At 41.1% G+C, this 16892-nt stretch overlaps 1 protein-coding gene and 1 long non-coding RNA gene across 3 annotated transcripts in view; one reads left to right on the top strand and one right to left on the bottom strand.

Moving 5' to 3' along the window:
• Positions 1 to 16892, top strand: part of NUDT6 (nudix hydrolase 6) — a 35172-nt gene that overhangs the window by 1249 nt on the left and 17031 nt on the right. Inside the window, exons 2-3 of one of the 2 annotated variants that reach the window (XM_008169623.4) lie at positions 1347 to 1550; positions 10056 to 10111. In XM_008169623.4, coding sequence (XP_008167845.2) covers positions 1347 to 1550; positions 10056 to 10111 — 260 coding nt within the window. Of the gene's footprint in view, positions 1 to 1346; positions 1551 to 10055; positions 10112 to 14074; positions 14845 to 16892 lie in introns of those variants that run through there. The other variant, XM_042860067.2, reaches the window with a different exon arrangement.
• LOC135983614 (uncharacterized) lies at positions 13594 to 16337 on the bottom strand. The gene is made up of 2 exons (XR_010601333.1): positions 15922 to 16337; positions 13594 to 14082 (listed from the first exon to the last, which is right to left on the bottom strand). It is a non-coding gene; the product is annotated as an uncharacterized LOC135983614 (long non-coding RNA).

Genomic DNA, 16892 nt, shown 5'->3' with positions numbered 1-16892 from the left:
TAAAGTTCCACCAAAAACCTACAAACAACATAATATTGTAAACCACAATACGGGAGAGCCACTGTTTAGACAATTATAAATATCTCTTGTACTTTAATTTCCAGTGATAGTAGCAAATAACTTGACTGATCAAGAGACTATTCAGTTATTTGCATGTTCAAAATGAGTGTCCTTACTGCCAGTTACCATCTTCTTTGGAGATGTGTTTTCATTGTTATTCTTAATTAAGGAAATTTTTTTCACTGTTACCCAAAATTATTATGAGAAGACAGTTATTTGAATTAAAACTGGGATTGTACCTATAGTCAAAGAAGAAACTGCAAATAAGGCAGTTTATTCTTCTACTTATTAGTTGTCTCTGTATATATGAGTCTGATTCATCAATATCTTGAGCCAGCAAACAGGCATGGAATTAACTTTACTATGGGGAGTAGTCCCAATGGAGAAAGGATGGACAACTGGTTAGAGCTCCTTCCTAGGACTTGCAAGACCTGAATTCAAGTCTGTGCTCTGCCATGGACTTTGTGTGCCTCCTTGGGCAAAATCGGTTAGCCTCTCTGTACCTCAGTTCCCCATCTGTAAAATGGGGATAATAGTACTACTCTGCTTCTCAGAGGTGCTGTGAGGATAATCACATTGGAGATTGTGAGGTGTTCAGATATTGCAGAGATGAGGGCTATGTAAGTATGATGGAAAGTTAAGCACATGCCTAAGTGCTTGCAAGATTGGGGCCTGTGTTCTCTGACAAAAATAAGTTACTACTGTTATCTCTGCAAAGTTAATACAGCTGTGGAAAAGTGAACTAGATTCTACTCTTTATCATTCGTACTCAACAAAATCATCACATAAATCCTATCTGGAGAATCTTTTTTACTAGTGATCATGTAAGAAGCTGAAAGGACACAGATGAATTTTTAGATCCCAGGTACAATTTGCATGATTGACACTTGAAAGCAAAGTTTTTGATTTGTAAACAGAGTAAATTGTATGAATAGAAATTGAGTCAGATTTTCAGTGCCATACCCCCTTTTTGCAATCAGATTTCACCTACATTTTTTCACCTGTTATTTGCTCCTGCAATAATTGAGGCCAGCTTGAAAACCTTTAGAAATCAAGCCCTAAAAGAGAATGAATATGGAATATGCCACAATATAATTTCACAATCACTTTTCTGACTACTGCTGTTACTCTACATTAAGCTCTGCTATTATGTTCAGCAGAACTAAAGAATTTAGTAAAAAGGGGGGGGGAGGAGTGGCCATCAGAGGACAACCGCTTTTATTTTCCCATCTGTTTTCTTGATTTGAAAGTATACAATGAGTTTTATGTTATCTTTTTTTTTCCAGCGTCTGTCAAGCAATGGAGAGCAGAAGGCAGAATAGCAGTCTGGCTGCACATTCCTATTCTCCAAAGCAAATTTATAGCCACTGCTGCTTTGCAGGGCTTTACTTTCCACCATGCAGAATCAGACTCATCCACGCTGACCCTGTGGCTAGGAGAAGGGCACTGCAGGTTACCAGGGTATGCCACACATCAGTTAGGAGTGGCAGGTTAGTTCTAAAAACAATTCTATTTATGAAAAACAGCTGATGGTTTAGGACCTGATTCAGCAGTAAGTCGGCCAGGCTTCCACACTACACAAACCTGTAGGACAACTTTGTGAAGTGCAGTCTGTCATTCACGAGTGTCCCTACAGAACAAATATATTGTGCTATGTTGGAATAAAAACAAACTGGTAAGCTGATGTCTGAGTTTTCAGGGTGAAAATTTTTTTAAACCGTGTTGGCTAATGGAATGGAGTCCTGAAGCTTTAAAATTTCACCTGTCCTATAGGACTCTATTTAAAAAAACTAAATAAAATCAGGAACTCTATGGCATTCACCCTGCAAAGAGAGAAATGTCCTCCAGGAGAGATGGAATGTTAAGGCTCCAGAACTATAATTAAAAAATGAGAACTAATAAGTATCTTTTTTCAAAAATTAGAAGGAATACAAGGGTCTTCTTAAAGATATTCTATGTACTGTAAACATGGACCCAGTTCTTGGGGCCATCCAAACATGCTAAAATACCTGTCATGGTTATAGGACTAGCTGAATCTCTGATCTTGGGGGCACCCCCCTGGTCTCACACCTCCTGCCTTTACTTTCCCAGGGGTTGAATCACACAATTCTCCCACTCTTAGTCTAGGTCCTGGGCTATAACACCCAATGGCTCAAATGTGCTTATTACAGAGCAGCTCCAAATCTGTGCCACCACCAATTTGAGGGAGTGGGGAGGGGCAAAAATCATCAGTTTTAGGCAATGGTGTACAGGTTAGCTGATCATAGGGTGACCAGACAGCAAATGTAAAAAATCAGGAGAGGGAGTGGGGGCGGGGGGTAAAAGGAGCCTATATAAGAAAAAGACCCAAAAATCGGGACATCTGGTCACCCTAGCTCAGTGGCTCTCAAACTTTTTTACTGGTGACCCTTTTCACATAGCAAGCTTCTGAGTGCAACCCCCCCGCCCCCCTTATAAATTAAAAACACTTTTTTATATATTTAACACCATAATAAATGCTGGAGGGAAAGTGGGGTTTGGGGTGGAGGTTGACAGCTCACAACCCCCCCCCATGTAATAACCTCATGACCCCCTGAGGGGTCCCGACTCCTAGTTTGAGAACCCCTGCCCTAGCTGATCACCACATGATTTTGAGAGCCTGTAAACAGCCATATGCAAATTCTAGTGAAGAGATAACCTTATAATCTTCCATCTCACATGAGTAAGTTTAATTATATTGTAAAAAGAACATCTAACTATAAAGAAACTTTTTTTTTTCTGATTTACATTATAAAACAGCTTTGCAACTTGCGTTGCCAGTCACACATTTTGCAGTGCAAATCAGCAGAGGGCAGCACAGTTGAAAATGCTTAAGACAAGCCTTGGGTTTTTTTTCAATGGACATGTTTGAACATGTTTTCCAGAGGTATGAAAACCTCATCATTAAAATATGTGGCATTAAACTAAGGTCAAACAATGCATTCCCTTTGCAAAAGTACAGTATTATTCCTTATGGTTACAATTTACATATTTGAGAAAATAGAAGTAACTGAAAAGGGATTTTCCTGAAGCAGGATTTGCATAACTCAAAATGTAATTTTAAAAAGTCATAGCTTTAAAAAAAAAAAAAAAAACACCCCGTTTTATATACTACAAAACCAAAATAATGTATGTGGAGAATATCTTTTAAATACTAGCATCTGATTGTCTGTTACTGTGGGGTGAACATTTTGCCTGTATTTTATACAAATAAGAACTAACTTCAAGGGCAGAAGCAATTAAATAGTTCCAGAAATTGTGACATATTGATTTCAAGCACTGCTGCATAATAATTTCATAAAAAAATAACTCTAGGACTGTTTATATATTTATTTTCTGCTATTGCTTTTGAATCCAGCAGGTTTCAGTAGGAGTTTTTGATTGAAGGAAAAGATCAGGAAGACATGATAGCATAAATCAGCTGATTTATTTAAGTAAAGCAGTAGCAGTGCTATTCTCTTCTGTATAAGTTCTTCTGTATGGGTGCAGTGGAGGGTTTTCTTTTGGATAATAAATTTTTTTACACATACATTCCTATATGTTCATGTTAGAGAAGGCAAGGCGAAAGAAATGCACTGTGTACTGGGGGTGGAAGGTTGTGAGGTTTTTGGTGATCGTCAGCTCCTGTGAGAGTTCATTTCACAGTTCCAGATTGGCTCCTGAGAAAGCTGTCTCCTTCACAGATGAGCTCACCCCATTGTAGAACATTCCATTGTTCCAGAAAAGCAAAATTGTTGACCACAGTGTCCAAACTGGAGCTTTAGGGAGTCTTTTAGATACCTTGGGCCCTGGCCATAGAGCAGCTTGAAGATAACAACTGAGACCTTCCACTCGATTCCATATCCTATAGGAAGTCAGTATAGAGAACATAGAACAGGTCTGATGTGTTTGTGGTAGCCACTGTTGTTGAAGTGACATGCTGCACCATTCTGTACCAGTTGGAGTTTCCCAGGTGCTGAAGAGTTCGTGCCCAGCTATATTGTATGGTTGTGTAAACTAGCTAAGAGACGACAAAGGTGTGAATAAATGAGGCCAGGTCACTATTCACCAGGATAGCACAGAGTCGCTTAGTCAGCTAAAGATGGGAGAAAGTATTACTCACAGATGCTATCTACTATTGTTTAACAGTAGAGAAATGTGTGGTGTTTTCCCCTGTATATGGATTATTAATTTATTGCATCAATTTGCAGCAATAGGATTTTTAGACATGTAACTACTTTTCAACAAAATGGAAAGGTTCTTTCAGTCATTTCCTATCTATGTAAAGGCAGGGCCGTCCTTAGGCATACACAGAAGTAATTTGGGGCAGTAAATTTCGTGGTGCCCTAGGCAGCTGTATGCAGTGCTGGCTCCAGCAGCCAGCCCCATCCTGCAGCCAGCCCCTTTGCTCCGCCCCCGCCCTGTCCCCATTCAACCCCTTCCCCCAAACCCCCGCCCCACCTCTTCCCGTCCCCATGCCACTCCTTCCCCCAAGCAACACAGCCTGTGGGATTAGCAGGGATACTGGAGCCGGCAGAAGGGGTCGGGCCCAGCCCCGCACTCACCAGCGGCAGGAAGCAGAGTGACCAGGCTCCAGCCGCGTTGCTCCGCTTCCCGCTGGTGAGTGCAGGGACGGGCCTGACCCCTTCCTCCAAGCCCCCTCCCCCAAGCGACAGGGCTGGGGGAGCGGAGCGGGCTGGGTCTGGGTCGCTCTGTTTCCCACTGCCACCAGTGAGCGGGGGGGGGGGGGCGGGCCCAACTCCTGCTGCTGGCGCCAGGGCCCCCGCTAATCCCCCGCGCTGCCCTGGGCCTCCCTGCCCTGCTGCTGCTCCGCACAGCTCCTCCCCCCGCGGCCCTTGAGCGCAGTCCCCCCATATACTTTTGTGTCATGCAGAATTTAAGGAAGGAAAAACATGTTACAAGCCCAAGAGCACGCAAATATTTTAAATTAGATATTCTCTGTTCACAAGGGAATACTATATAATGAGACCCAAGAAGGTTAGGAGTTAGGCTATGTATACCTGTACATGACCAATGTCCTGAAACAGAATCTAATCTTTCCTGTCTCCCTCCACACCTAGTTTAGTACCTACCTGACAATGAGTATTCTTTTTCATTGTTTCAAATTTTGAACTGGTTATGGGAAGAAAGAAAGTACTTTGAGTTGGAGCAAGAGGAGGGTCCTACACCTGAGGTAGTCAATTATTTTTTTGTCAAGGTCCAGACTCCAAAGAAAATAATTTAAAAATACAACAACAATGATAATAAGTAAGTAAGATTTTCAGGGTCTGTTCAAAAGCATCTGGCGGTCTGCCTATTGACTACCCCTATCTTACACAATTGAACAGAAGCCACTGGCTATTGCTATAAAGCAAGTATCAGGGGGTAGCCGTGTTAGTCTGTATCTACAAAAACAACAAGGAGTCTGGTGGCACCTTAAAGACTAACAGATTTATTTGGGCATAAGCTTTCGTGAGTACTCACGAAAGCTTATGCCCAAATAAATCTGTTAGTCTTTAAGGTGCCACCAGACTCCTTGCTATAAAGCAGTGGTTCTCAACCTATTTACCATTGTGGGCTGCATCTGCAGCTCTCTATATGTTATGTTGGCCACATCCACACAATAGATATACTACCTGTATGGCCCTGAGGATGTCACATGGGCCGCAGTTGTATGGTGATTCAGCCACAGGTTGAGAACCACTGCTATAAAGGTTTGTGATAAGAAAAGCTGCTACAAATGACCATGTGATATTGCAGGAAATGATAACATTAAATAGGTTATGGACTTTCCAAAGCAGTTTTGGGAATTTTAAAAACAGTTTTCCATATCTCAAAATAATTCATATTTGTCTGTTAATGTTTATAGCACATGCATTCAGGGTTTATAGCCATTAAGTGGGCAACAGATGAGCCTGGGCTCTGAACATCTGTTGCTGGCACAAAGTTAAAACAGTTTTATAATTTTATTCATAAGTGGTTTAGATATCTGCTTTTTGTCCTCTAACAATGGAGTTTTTTTTTAATTCTATCATCTCATTCCAAAAGAAGACAAGTGATTGAACAAAATAGCATTCTAATAGCTATTGCCTTGGGAGAGGACAGGTTGAAACCCTTCCAGAGAGTCAATGTGGTTCAAAGCATCTGGTTTGAAATACTCTCTAAAGCCACAGATACAAATTCCAGGGCCTGCTATTGATCTCTGATATAGGAGACCAGAAGCAGACCACCACTAGTATTTTTTCCTATCTTCTTTTTGATTGAATCATTACTTATGACTGATTCTAGGCACATCACAGTGCTCAGTTACATTGACAGATATCAGTTTGTTGGGAGCAGAGGAGAGAAACAGCTGACCCTTCTTTCTAGTTAAGCCAGACGGCTGTTTGCCATTTCCAGTGGCCATTCTTGGTCTCAGAAAGCCATATGGCTGAGGAGCAGCTTTTCTAGAAAATAACCACAACCACAGCGTACATAAAAGTTGATCCCAGCATCTCCTCCCTACCCTTCCCCCCTCCCCGCAAACAGGATTCCACACTAACCAGTATACAGCTATCTACAGGGAGGGTGAAGGAAGCAGATATGACTAATTCCCTAAAGTATGTCCTTTCACAGAGCTTGACTTCAGGGTTGCTATTTCTTTCTCCTACACAGAAAACTCCCATTTCTGTATTCTGTAGAAAAGGATGTTTTCAATCTAACAATTCATTCCTTAATAATTCCCTTATGTTAAAATATTTTCCATAGTATTCTAGATGTATGCATCAGATTGCTAACCACATAGTCTTCCATCTGCTCAAAATTGATAGGAACAGTTCTTCCTGTAATTATCTACTAATTTTAAATCAGTGCACAAATTGATGTGGAAAAGGACACTGTAAATTGTACCCACAGTTCTCATTGTGCTCACCAGAGCACGTAAATCTGAAATCTGTCAAAAAGGAGGTTGGGGTAGTAAAATGTCTGTTTTAAAAGGGACATCTGTTTTAAAATTGGAATCCTTTCAAGAACGATTACTAGGTGTGATAGGATGACTAGACCTGAAAACAGACAGAGTTTTAAGAAAAATAAGGAAACTTGTCTGTGGAAGAAAGTAACAGGCTAACTGCAAGCACCAGAGTACACTGCAAGGCTTAATTATTCAGTCAGACCCTTGAACTCATATATTTTTCCACCAAGTAAAGGTGGCTCTGTGCCATTTGGGGAGCAGTGCTATTTGATAAACAGGTTGATTCCAATACTGCTTGCTGTTTAGAAAGAATTCAGATTATCTAGAGAGAATATAAATGAATATATAAGCAAATTGGTAGAATAGTTTCATCATCAATAAAACCAACCTGCTGAATTCAAAATGTGTTTGTGATAAGCAGATGTCATTTTCTGCCTGTTTCTTAATCTGAAAGTACCGATATCTCCTGAGGGAACTCCTGGCCTCCAGGGTGGATTTGATTTAAATCACTAGTCAGGAAGACTCAACTTAATCATGGATTTCTACATAAAAGTGCATTCTTGTTGGTTGTTATAACCTTAATACATATTCTTCACAACTCAGAGATAGATGTAGGTTTTTCATGTTTAGAAGGTACACACTATACATTTTTAAAGTGATTTATTTTGAAAACTTTTCAGATTAGTTTTACAGCTATATCAGAAAATGAATGATTGTTTGGTTATTTAATTTACCAAAGGTAATTGAAGCAGATATTTATGAAGTCACTGGGAGGTGAACTATCTCCAATTCAACAGATTAATCATTAATATTTGGAGGATTTTCTTGTCATGCTGTATTAGGAGGAGAACATCACCAGAAAGATGTTTAAATTGTTTTATTTAACTAAAACAACACTGTTATGTATTCTGGATGTTTTTCTTCAACAGCAAACATATAATATTTTAACAAAACAAGCATATGATTTTTTGAATTTAGTTAAACATTCAAGTTTTTTAAAATCAGGTTCGTTTTTGTAAAAAAAAATTTAAGTAAAATAGTTAAATGAAATTTTTAAAAAATAAAAATAGACTGTCAGCCAGGTCAACATAAGAAACTTAAAATATTGGCTTCTGCAGCTAACTCAGTCGTCTTGATCTTCATTTTCCTATTTGTTCATAATCTGGAAAAGAAAAACAAGCTTTCCTGCTTTTTTAGGTCCCAAACAATTGCTCAATTTGGAATGAATTAGTCCAAAGGAAGAAAATATTCTTCCTTCACAAGCAGAAGCAGCTACCACTGTAAAAAGTGAGATTATCACTTCAGCAGTCTCTGAATCCAAGTGCTTAAGTGACTTCTACCAGTTCACTGATGTGACTTTCTTTAAAGCATCAGCAGCAAACATATATTTCTTGAATGGTTCTTATTCCCAAACTGGGTCTCTTTTATGGCCTGCTGCCATTATAGGTTTTCCCTTCTAGTGAGAGAATGGTATGGTAGATCTTAAATCAATGAAGGCTGCACTCAGAAAGACCTCAAGACTTCTGGAATATGCTGCTCAAACAGTTTCACTTTTGTTTCTACTGCCTGTCCCTCCCTTTTCACATTTATCTCCAGACTTCTTCTCTTTGTCCAGATCTCTTCTGTCCCCCACAATCTTCTATTCATTGAACTTTTTGAAACTTTGCACTTTTAGAGAGAGGTAAGGGATTGACTCTGTGTATACAAATTTGCAGAGGGACAATAGGGTTGAGGTCTGTTATTTCTCTCCTCTATATATTATTTATTTAATTAAAAACATTTTTGCTGTTAACAAGCATGTTATCTCTGAAGACAAATGCAGTTTGAGAACTGCAAAACTAAGCATCTCTGATGGTATCTTCTAGACTGAGCATTGAGTCCCATTGGGTAGATAGAAAGATTAACCTAAATAATCTATACAGAAGCCCCTGGAACTCCATAAGATTGGATCCCTAATCCATGAACTATTGGAACTAATTTACAAAACTTTTCTTAAACAGTACATGAATATATTGTCTCATACTATAGAATTAGAATTTATAATCCCTATTCCATGATGAGATATCTTTGAACTATAATGTATCTTAATTAAAACTATCTTTAGATAGGGTTTTTCCTCAAAAAGCATTTTATCAAAAAAATCTGATTTAAATAAAAAAAAATCCAGTTGATTTTTATCCACCCTGCTGGCCCCACTGAAATTAGGGAGAGCTTCGTCATTTGATTTAACAGGGTCAGGCTTTCACCCAGGATGGTTTTCAGCTGGGGCCTGATTGAAGGCCCACTGAAGTCAATGGAAAGATTCCCATGGACTTAAATGAGACCTCTCTTGAAGAAAGGAATTGACTTCCAAGTATGTTTTGCTAGATTATTTGGAATAGTTTTCTTGGCCTTGGAACCTTACTAGCAGTCATTTTACATAAAACTTAAGATTTTTTTTTCTTTTACATATGATAGCTACATCTTAATTTTGGAAAGCACATTCCCCCCATCTTGAGAAGTTTTAACTTTTATACCTGTAATTTGATGTACTTTTTTCATTTAGCACAATCCAATTTTCTGATGATAAATCACTTAGACTAAGCCTAGACCAGGGGTTGGCAACCTTTCAGAAGTGGTGTGCTGAGTCTTCATTTATTCACTCTAATTTAAGGTTTCGCGTGCCAGTAATAAATTTTAACATTTTTAGAAGGTCTCTTTCTATAAGTCTATAATATATAACTAAACTATTGATGCATGTAAAGTAAATAAGGTTTGTAAAATGTTTAAGAAGCTTCATTTAAAATTAAATTAAAATGCAGAGCCCCCCGGACCAGTGGCCAGAACCCAGGCTGTGTGAGTGCCACTGAAAATCAGCTTGCGTGCTGCCTTGGCACGCATGCCATAGGTTGCCTACTCCTGGCCTAGACTAAACTTGCACTGATCAGTCCCTCAAAAGGTTTATCATGCTTTCTTTTTAGGTCATGTAAAATTCTGAATTCTAAAATTGTATAATAGTTTCCAGACACTATCTTTCGAAAGTTACCAGAAAATATTCTGTCTCCAATAGGTGCTGCATTGGATGTAGACACTGGAAAAGTATTGGTTGTACAAGACAAAAATAAAGTAAGTGTTATATGATTCTAAAATACTAATTAATCCTAAATGGGCTTTGAATATTGTATAAAACAAAGATCTTTTAGCTTTCATTTCTGATGTTAGAATAGTGAAAGTTTACATTTCTCTACTGGTATTTTTGAGTGCTTAACTATAGACTACTCTGTGTATTTAAAAAGGAGTAAAAAATTGTAAACTTTGAAGGCTGCTGTACTGCAGACTGTTAAACATTGAATGAACTAGTATTGTGCTTAACTGAATATTCTACTACTTGACGAGTACTTGAGGAATGAATATATAAAGGGCTGCACTATAGACTATCAGCTTGTTCTATGCATATATGTGGCAAGCTGCTAGTTGTAGTATGACCTGATCATTCTTGGTGTTTTGGGAGGGGAAAAAAGCTGTCTAGATGGAAATTTAAAAATACATTGTTGGGATTTTGTGGTTCCCGATAATAATGAAATGAGTCAGATGCCGGGCAGAATCAAGGGTCTTTGATACGTCATTCAATTCAGTTCAACAAGACTTTATTCAATGTGCTAAAAAGGAGAGCCCATGGTTAGAGTGACCAGATGTCCCGATTTTATAGGGACAGTCCCAATTTTTGGGTCTTTTTCTTATATCGGCTCCTATTATCCCCCACCCCCGTCCCGATTTTTCACATTTGCTGTTTGGTCACCCTACCCATGGTACAAAAATCAGCCAGAGTCCCTCTAACAAGGAGCCCCTCACGTTGCTATTTTATAGCACGTGGCAGTTACATAACAAGTTACGTAAAACAAACCTCTAGCCAATCATATTTAACCTTTCCATATATGGATTTGTTAATCACATACTTATACTTCTCCACTTCACATGTTGAGCTCACCCCCCTCCCCTTGGCCTTTTCTAGAATGTGTCTAGGGTGGTGAGCCACAGCATGCTTCTTTATGCATATGTATCTTCTAAATCACATTTTGTTTAAAATGAACCCAAGCATACCCTTCAGCTCCCCCATTTGGTTTTGAGGCCAAGAACAATTCTTAGACCCCACTAACACCACTTCCTTGTATTTATTAGGAGCAATCATTGACCTTATCAACACTTAATTAACTGCAATTTTGGTAACAGAATTAAATAATACATGTAACCTTTAATACATAATGATATCTACAATAAAAATAATAATAAGTCTCCATACCTATTGCGAGAACATAACCCAAATCCACACCAGGTAGTGGAGTCCTTCCTCACTGTTATATCATTCATTAAATTAAACATTACATGCACCATTAAGTCAGGTCCCAACATTTGAGATAAGGCTTGTCCTGACTCCATGTTTCCCATACACAAAACCCATCCTCCCAGGATGGAACATTGGTCCCATGGGAAAGCTATAAAGTTATCTCTGGCCCTTATTACATACCCAGAATTCTTGATGCTACATAGGTGTCTGTAACATGAGACTGGGAGTGGGTGGACGGGCTGAGCCTCTAATTCAAGAGCCCAACCTACAGGAATTAACACCCCTCCAAGGATGGAATGACCATCCCAACATGCCTCTGTTATCTATAGGGACCACTCCCCTGCTATCATCCAAGGTGAAGACATTCAGTCTTTGAGAACTGCAGCTCTCACCCAACAGGGCACCTGTGACACGAGGAAGTCTCCTATCAGGGCTGCAACTTTCATGTTGAACACCATGCCAGGATGATAACACAATTATTCCACACGCCTAGACCAATGCTTGCTTATACATTTTAGTAGTTTTTAGTAGATGGCTGAGTACAACAGTGAGGACCTGACCAACTGTGTTGCTGAGTTAAGGTGATATCCAACTTGATTAGATATGAGCCCTACTCTCACCACAATAAACTGTCATCCCTGCTACTAACAAATTTTCAACCCAGTCCCTATTAGATTTGATAATGTGAGTAATGGCATTTACAACTGATCCAAGTGATTGGCTCCTCCCCAAGTGATTACATCAGTAAAACACTGAAAGCCACTGCAGCATTATTAAGATGAGACCTCTTAAAAAAAAAAATTTCAAGTTTCAGAAACCACTCAAAACAATTAGTAGACCACAAAAAATTCCTACATCAATCTTAAACTGGGAATATCAAATGAAAACACCTAACAATATTGAGAGTGGCTCTCCAGGAGTCCATAGGGTAAACAGGGATTATTGTGCCCCATATTGAGTCTCACCCTTGTATACTTTTACTCGTGACAGGTGCACCCAAACTGGAATTCCAGTGACCAGGGCTGCTGAAGGAGTTACCAAGAGAACCGTGTGAGGTCCAGTCCAGGCTGGTTCAAAGGTGTGTTTTCTATAGGCTTTCACCATCACCTGATTACTGGGCTGCACCTCACACGTGTCCTCTTCGCCGGCCTTTGGGTCTGGTTCACGCTGAGATAACCATTTGCAATATTCAGCAAGCTGGTCACCCATGACATAGAATCTCTCCCCTCCTCCCCCCCAATGCACAGATTTCTTGGCATCCTCATCGCCCGCCCTCTCAGCATTTCAAAAGGAGATAAGGCATGTGGATTAGTAGGACTGGCTCTCATAGACATGAGAACCACTTGTAGGTTGGTGACCCAGTCTTTCCCTGTAACAGAAAACATCTGTTTGGTTAGTTTGTTTTTAATGGTTCGATTAGCTCTTTCTACTAATCCCGAACTCTGGGGATGGTAGAGACAGTGGAATTTCTGTTTGATCCCCAGTGCCATGCATACAGTTTTCATCACCTTCCCTGTAAAATGGGTACCTTGGTCACTACCAATGAAGCATGGAAGTCCCATCAGGGAATTATTTTGGTCATCAGTATTTTAGCTACATCAGACGCAGTGGCCTTGGCCACTGGAAAAGTTTCTACCCATTTAGTAAAGTGATCCACAAACACCAGAACATATTCTTTCCCTCTGCACCTTGGCAGGGGCCCAATGAAATCTATTTGTAACTGTGTGAAGGACTGAGTTGGTCTTGGCTGATATCGCATTCTCACTTTCACTGTGGGAGCAGAATTACATTGAGTACACGTTACACACCTTCTCATATAATCATGCACGTTTGCATTAAGCTTAGGATGCCACTAGGTGTCCAACATCCGGTGGATCACCCTCCATGCTCCATCATGTCCAATATGTGATACACTTGTATCATAGTTCCCATCAGCACATTTGGTAACACTAATTGTTCCCTGGACCTCTCCAAGTGTTATCATCACACAGTTTGCCCCCATTATCCATCCATAACCATTTCTCTGCCCTTGGTGCAGCGTGTTGGATGTCCTGTAATTCAAAAAAGTTTGGGGTTTTTATGAGAGGCTGTGTTGCAGCAATCAATTGTCTCTCTTTACCTTCCACTGCTGCTTGTTTACCTAATTCATCTGTCCTTCGGTTCCCCTTGTTATGAGGGTCTGTCCCTTTTGTGTGGGCCCTCACTTTAATACTGCTACTTCGGTAGGTTTTTGCATGGCTGCGTGAAGTTTTTCCAGTATCCCCCCATTTTGTATTGGGGATCCTGTACTCGTCAGGAATCCCCGATTTACCCACAAGTTAATATAATCCCCAAACGCGTATCTAGAATCAGTATATATGTTTACAACACCATGACCTTTCACAGCTTAACATGCTGCAACTAATGCCTGTAGTTCTGCTACTTGTGCAGCTGCCCCAGGTAAACTACCATGCGCCACCAGCTGCCTATCTTGAGTACAAACGGCCCATCCTGTGTGTCGCTTGCCATCCACATAGAAGGAAGAACCATCCACAGATAGACAAAGGGCACCAGGTATTTCAGTTTCTTTTACCAATGGAAGGTCCATGGGCTCTTCCTCAAGACAACAATGATGCGGGTGTCCCTCATCTGGGGTAGGCATGAGGGTGGCAGGGTTTTAGCGATGACACTCATTGCAGATGTACCGAAGGCATTAGCAAGCTCTTTTCCCATAGAGTCCATCTTGCCACATGGACTGCCGAAGATTTCTTTCCTGATAAAATAGCAAGGACAGCGTGAGGCATGACAATATTTACATCCTGCGCACCAATAAGTGGTGAGGCCTGATTTAGGGCCATAGAAGCTCCTTCCACTGCCTGGAGGCATGGTGGCATTGTTTGAGCGACAGCATCTAGTTTACAAGAGTAGTATGCTACTGGGTGCTGTTTGTCCCCATGTTTTTGTGTTAACACTGCTGCCATATGTCCCTCACTGACATGCGTGTACAATGTAAAAGGCATTAATGGATTAGGAGGTCCCAATCCTGGGGCAGTACTCAGCCTCTGTTTCAATGTGGTAAATGCCTGTTCATATTCAAGTGTACATTCAGTTGCATCATGTGGTCCACCAACACCCTTCAGGAAATTATTAAGGGGCTGGACAATCCTTGAATAATTTGGGTTTTGAGTTCGGCAGAAATTGAATAGCCCCAACACTTTCCTAACTCCCCTGACCGTAATTGGTCGTGGGCATGCATTAAAAGCTTCAATGCGGTCAACAGTTAAACACTTGTACCCTTTGGATATTAGATACCCCAGATATGATACTTCCTCCTTTGCAATCTGAGCCTTTCTAGCATTACATTTTACCCCACTGTCTGTCAAGTGAAGTCTTTCATGTGCATTTGGCGATCTGGTGAGGAGATAAGAAGATCAACATACTGTACAACACAGGAAGCCATGTCTGGCAGCTTTGCCAGCACATCAGCTAATGCTCTATGAAACAAAGTAGATGAGTTATGAAAACCCTGGCTTCGGTGAGTAAAGGTATATTGCTTCCCTTTAACAGTAAATGCAAACTAAAGTTGACTGTCAGGGTGCACAGGAACAGACCAAAAGCCATTGCTAATGTCCAAGGCTGAAAACACTATGTGATCATTAGGCACAGTAGAAAGAATAGTACTAGGGTCAGCGACTAGGGGGGTGAGCCTGTCTGCATGCATGTTAATATTTCGATAATCAATGATAAGCCGCCACGATCCATCAGGCTTCTTAACAGGCCAGACAGGTAAATTACATTTTGACTATTTCTTTTACAACTCCCTGCTATTTTTTAACCCATACACCAACAGGCAATATAATATGAATGTTTAGTCGGGTAATCATCATGTGTTGGATATCCTTGGTTCAATGCCTTTCATACTGAGACAGGGCAGATTTTACAGCCAGCAACCTTACATCTACACTGAGGACATCGTCTTCCTCTGATAAATATTGTGGTTTATGCACAAAATCAGTGTTGCCCACTTGTAATGGGGGGTGGTTATCCTTCTTTATTCAGCCATATAGCCAAAATATCTCAACAAGAAAATTAAAACTTACTGCTACAATAGTTATAAAAGCACTAATTATACACTCTTCATATTGTGGATCACTATATCTCCATCTTTCCCTTTTTTTTCTACCTAAATATCCTCCAGTCTCCAAATTTTAATAATTTATTCAAATCAAACACCCTAGACTAAAATGCCCAATTAGCAGATTGATCCATTTTCCAATTTATTTGATCTGCACAATTACAATTTCCAATTAGGAGATCTGGGCCAGCCAACACATTAACTAGAGGTACTTATGGCTATGCCTGCCCCTACACCAACTGTTGGTCCTTATGGCCTCTTTGATTTCCCACTTCAACAACACTTAGTCAGAGGAACTTACAGTTTAACTAGCCCCCACACTAAGTACAATGTCTTAAGACTGTGACCTAAATGTTTCAAAACTGCAACAAACCCCTTGAATTCCCCAACACCAAGACTTGCTTACTACAAAAGGTATGAGAGTCACCAGTCAGGTCAGAGAGACACAACCAAATAAAAAAAAATGAACAAACTCACCCTCTAATTTGATTGTAGGTCGTGATCCTGAAGGATATTTCTCACCCTGCTCGCTGCACCAAGAAACTGTTCGGATTTTGTGGTTCCCAATAATAATCAAATGAGACAGATGCCGGGCAGAATCAAGGGTCTTTGATACTTCATTCAATTCAGTTCAACAAGACTTTATTCAGTGTGCACAAAGGGAGAGCCCCTGGTACAAAAATCAGCCAGAGTTCCTCTAACAAGGAGCCCCTCCCATTGCTATTTTATAGCACTTGGCAGTAACATAAGTTACATAACACAAACCTTTAGCCAATCATATTTAACCTTTCCATATATGGATTTGTTTAGGGTTACCATATTTCCACAATCAAAAAAGAGGACACTGGGGGGGAAGCCCCGCCCTAGCCCCACCCCCCACCCCAGCCACTCCCTCCCACTTCCCACCCCCTGACTGCCCTGACCCTTATCCACTCGCATGGGTGGCAGGGTTGTAGAAATTTTGGTGGTGCCCAGAACCCACTCCCCGCCACCTGCCTAAGGCTCTGGGAGGGGAGTTGGGTGGGGGGAGGAGGTCTGGGGTGCAGGTCCTGGGCTGGGGATTAGGGTGCAGGAGGGGTGTAGGGTGCAGGCTCTGGGATAGAGTTTGGGTGCCGGGTGCAGGCTCCGGGCTGGGGCAGGGGGTGGGTGTGCAGGAGGGGGTGAGGGGTGCAGGCTCTGGGATGGAGTTTGGGGGTGGGAGGTGGTGCAAAGGGAGGGGGTGCAGGCTTTGGGAGGGAGTTTGAGGGCAGGAGGGGGTATGTGGGAAGGGGGCAGGGGATTTGGGAGGGATTTTGGGGATAGGAGGGGATGCAGGGGTGAGGGCTGTGGGTCTGAGGATGAGGGGTTCATGATGCAGGAGGCGGCTCAGGGCTGGGGCAGAGGATTAGGGTGCAGGGGGCTGAGGGCTGCGGCTGAGGGGTTTGGGGTGTTGGAGAGGCTCAGGGCTA

The sequence above is a fragment of the Chrysemys picta genome, chromosome 5 (assembly GCF_011386835.1).
Source record: "Chrysemys picta bellii isolate R12L10 chromosome 5, ASM1138683v2, whole genome shotgun sequence".
Lineage (NCBI taxonomy): Eukaryota > Metazoa > Chordata > Testudines > Emydidae > Chrysemys > Chrysemys picta.
Note: the sequence above shows the minus strand (reverse complement) of the source record. Positions and strands in the feature narration are given on the sequence as shown.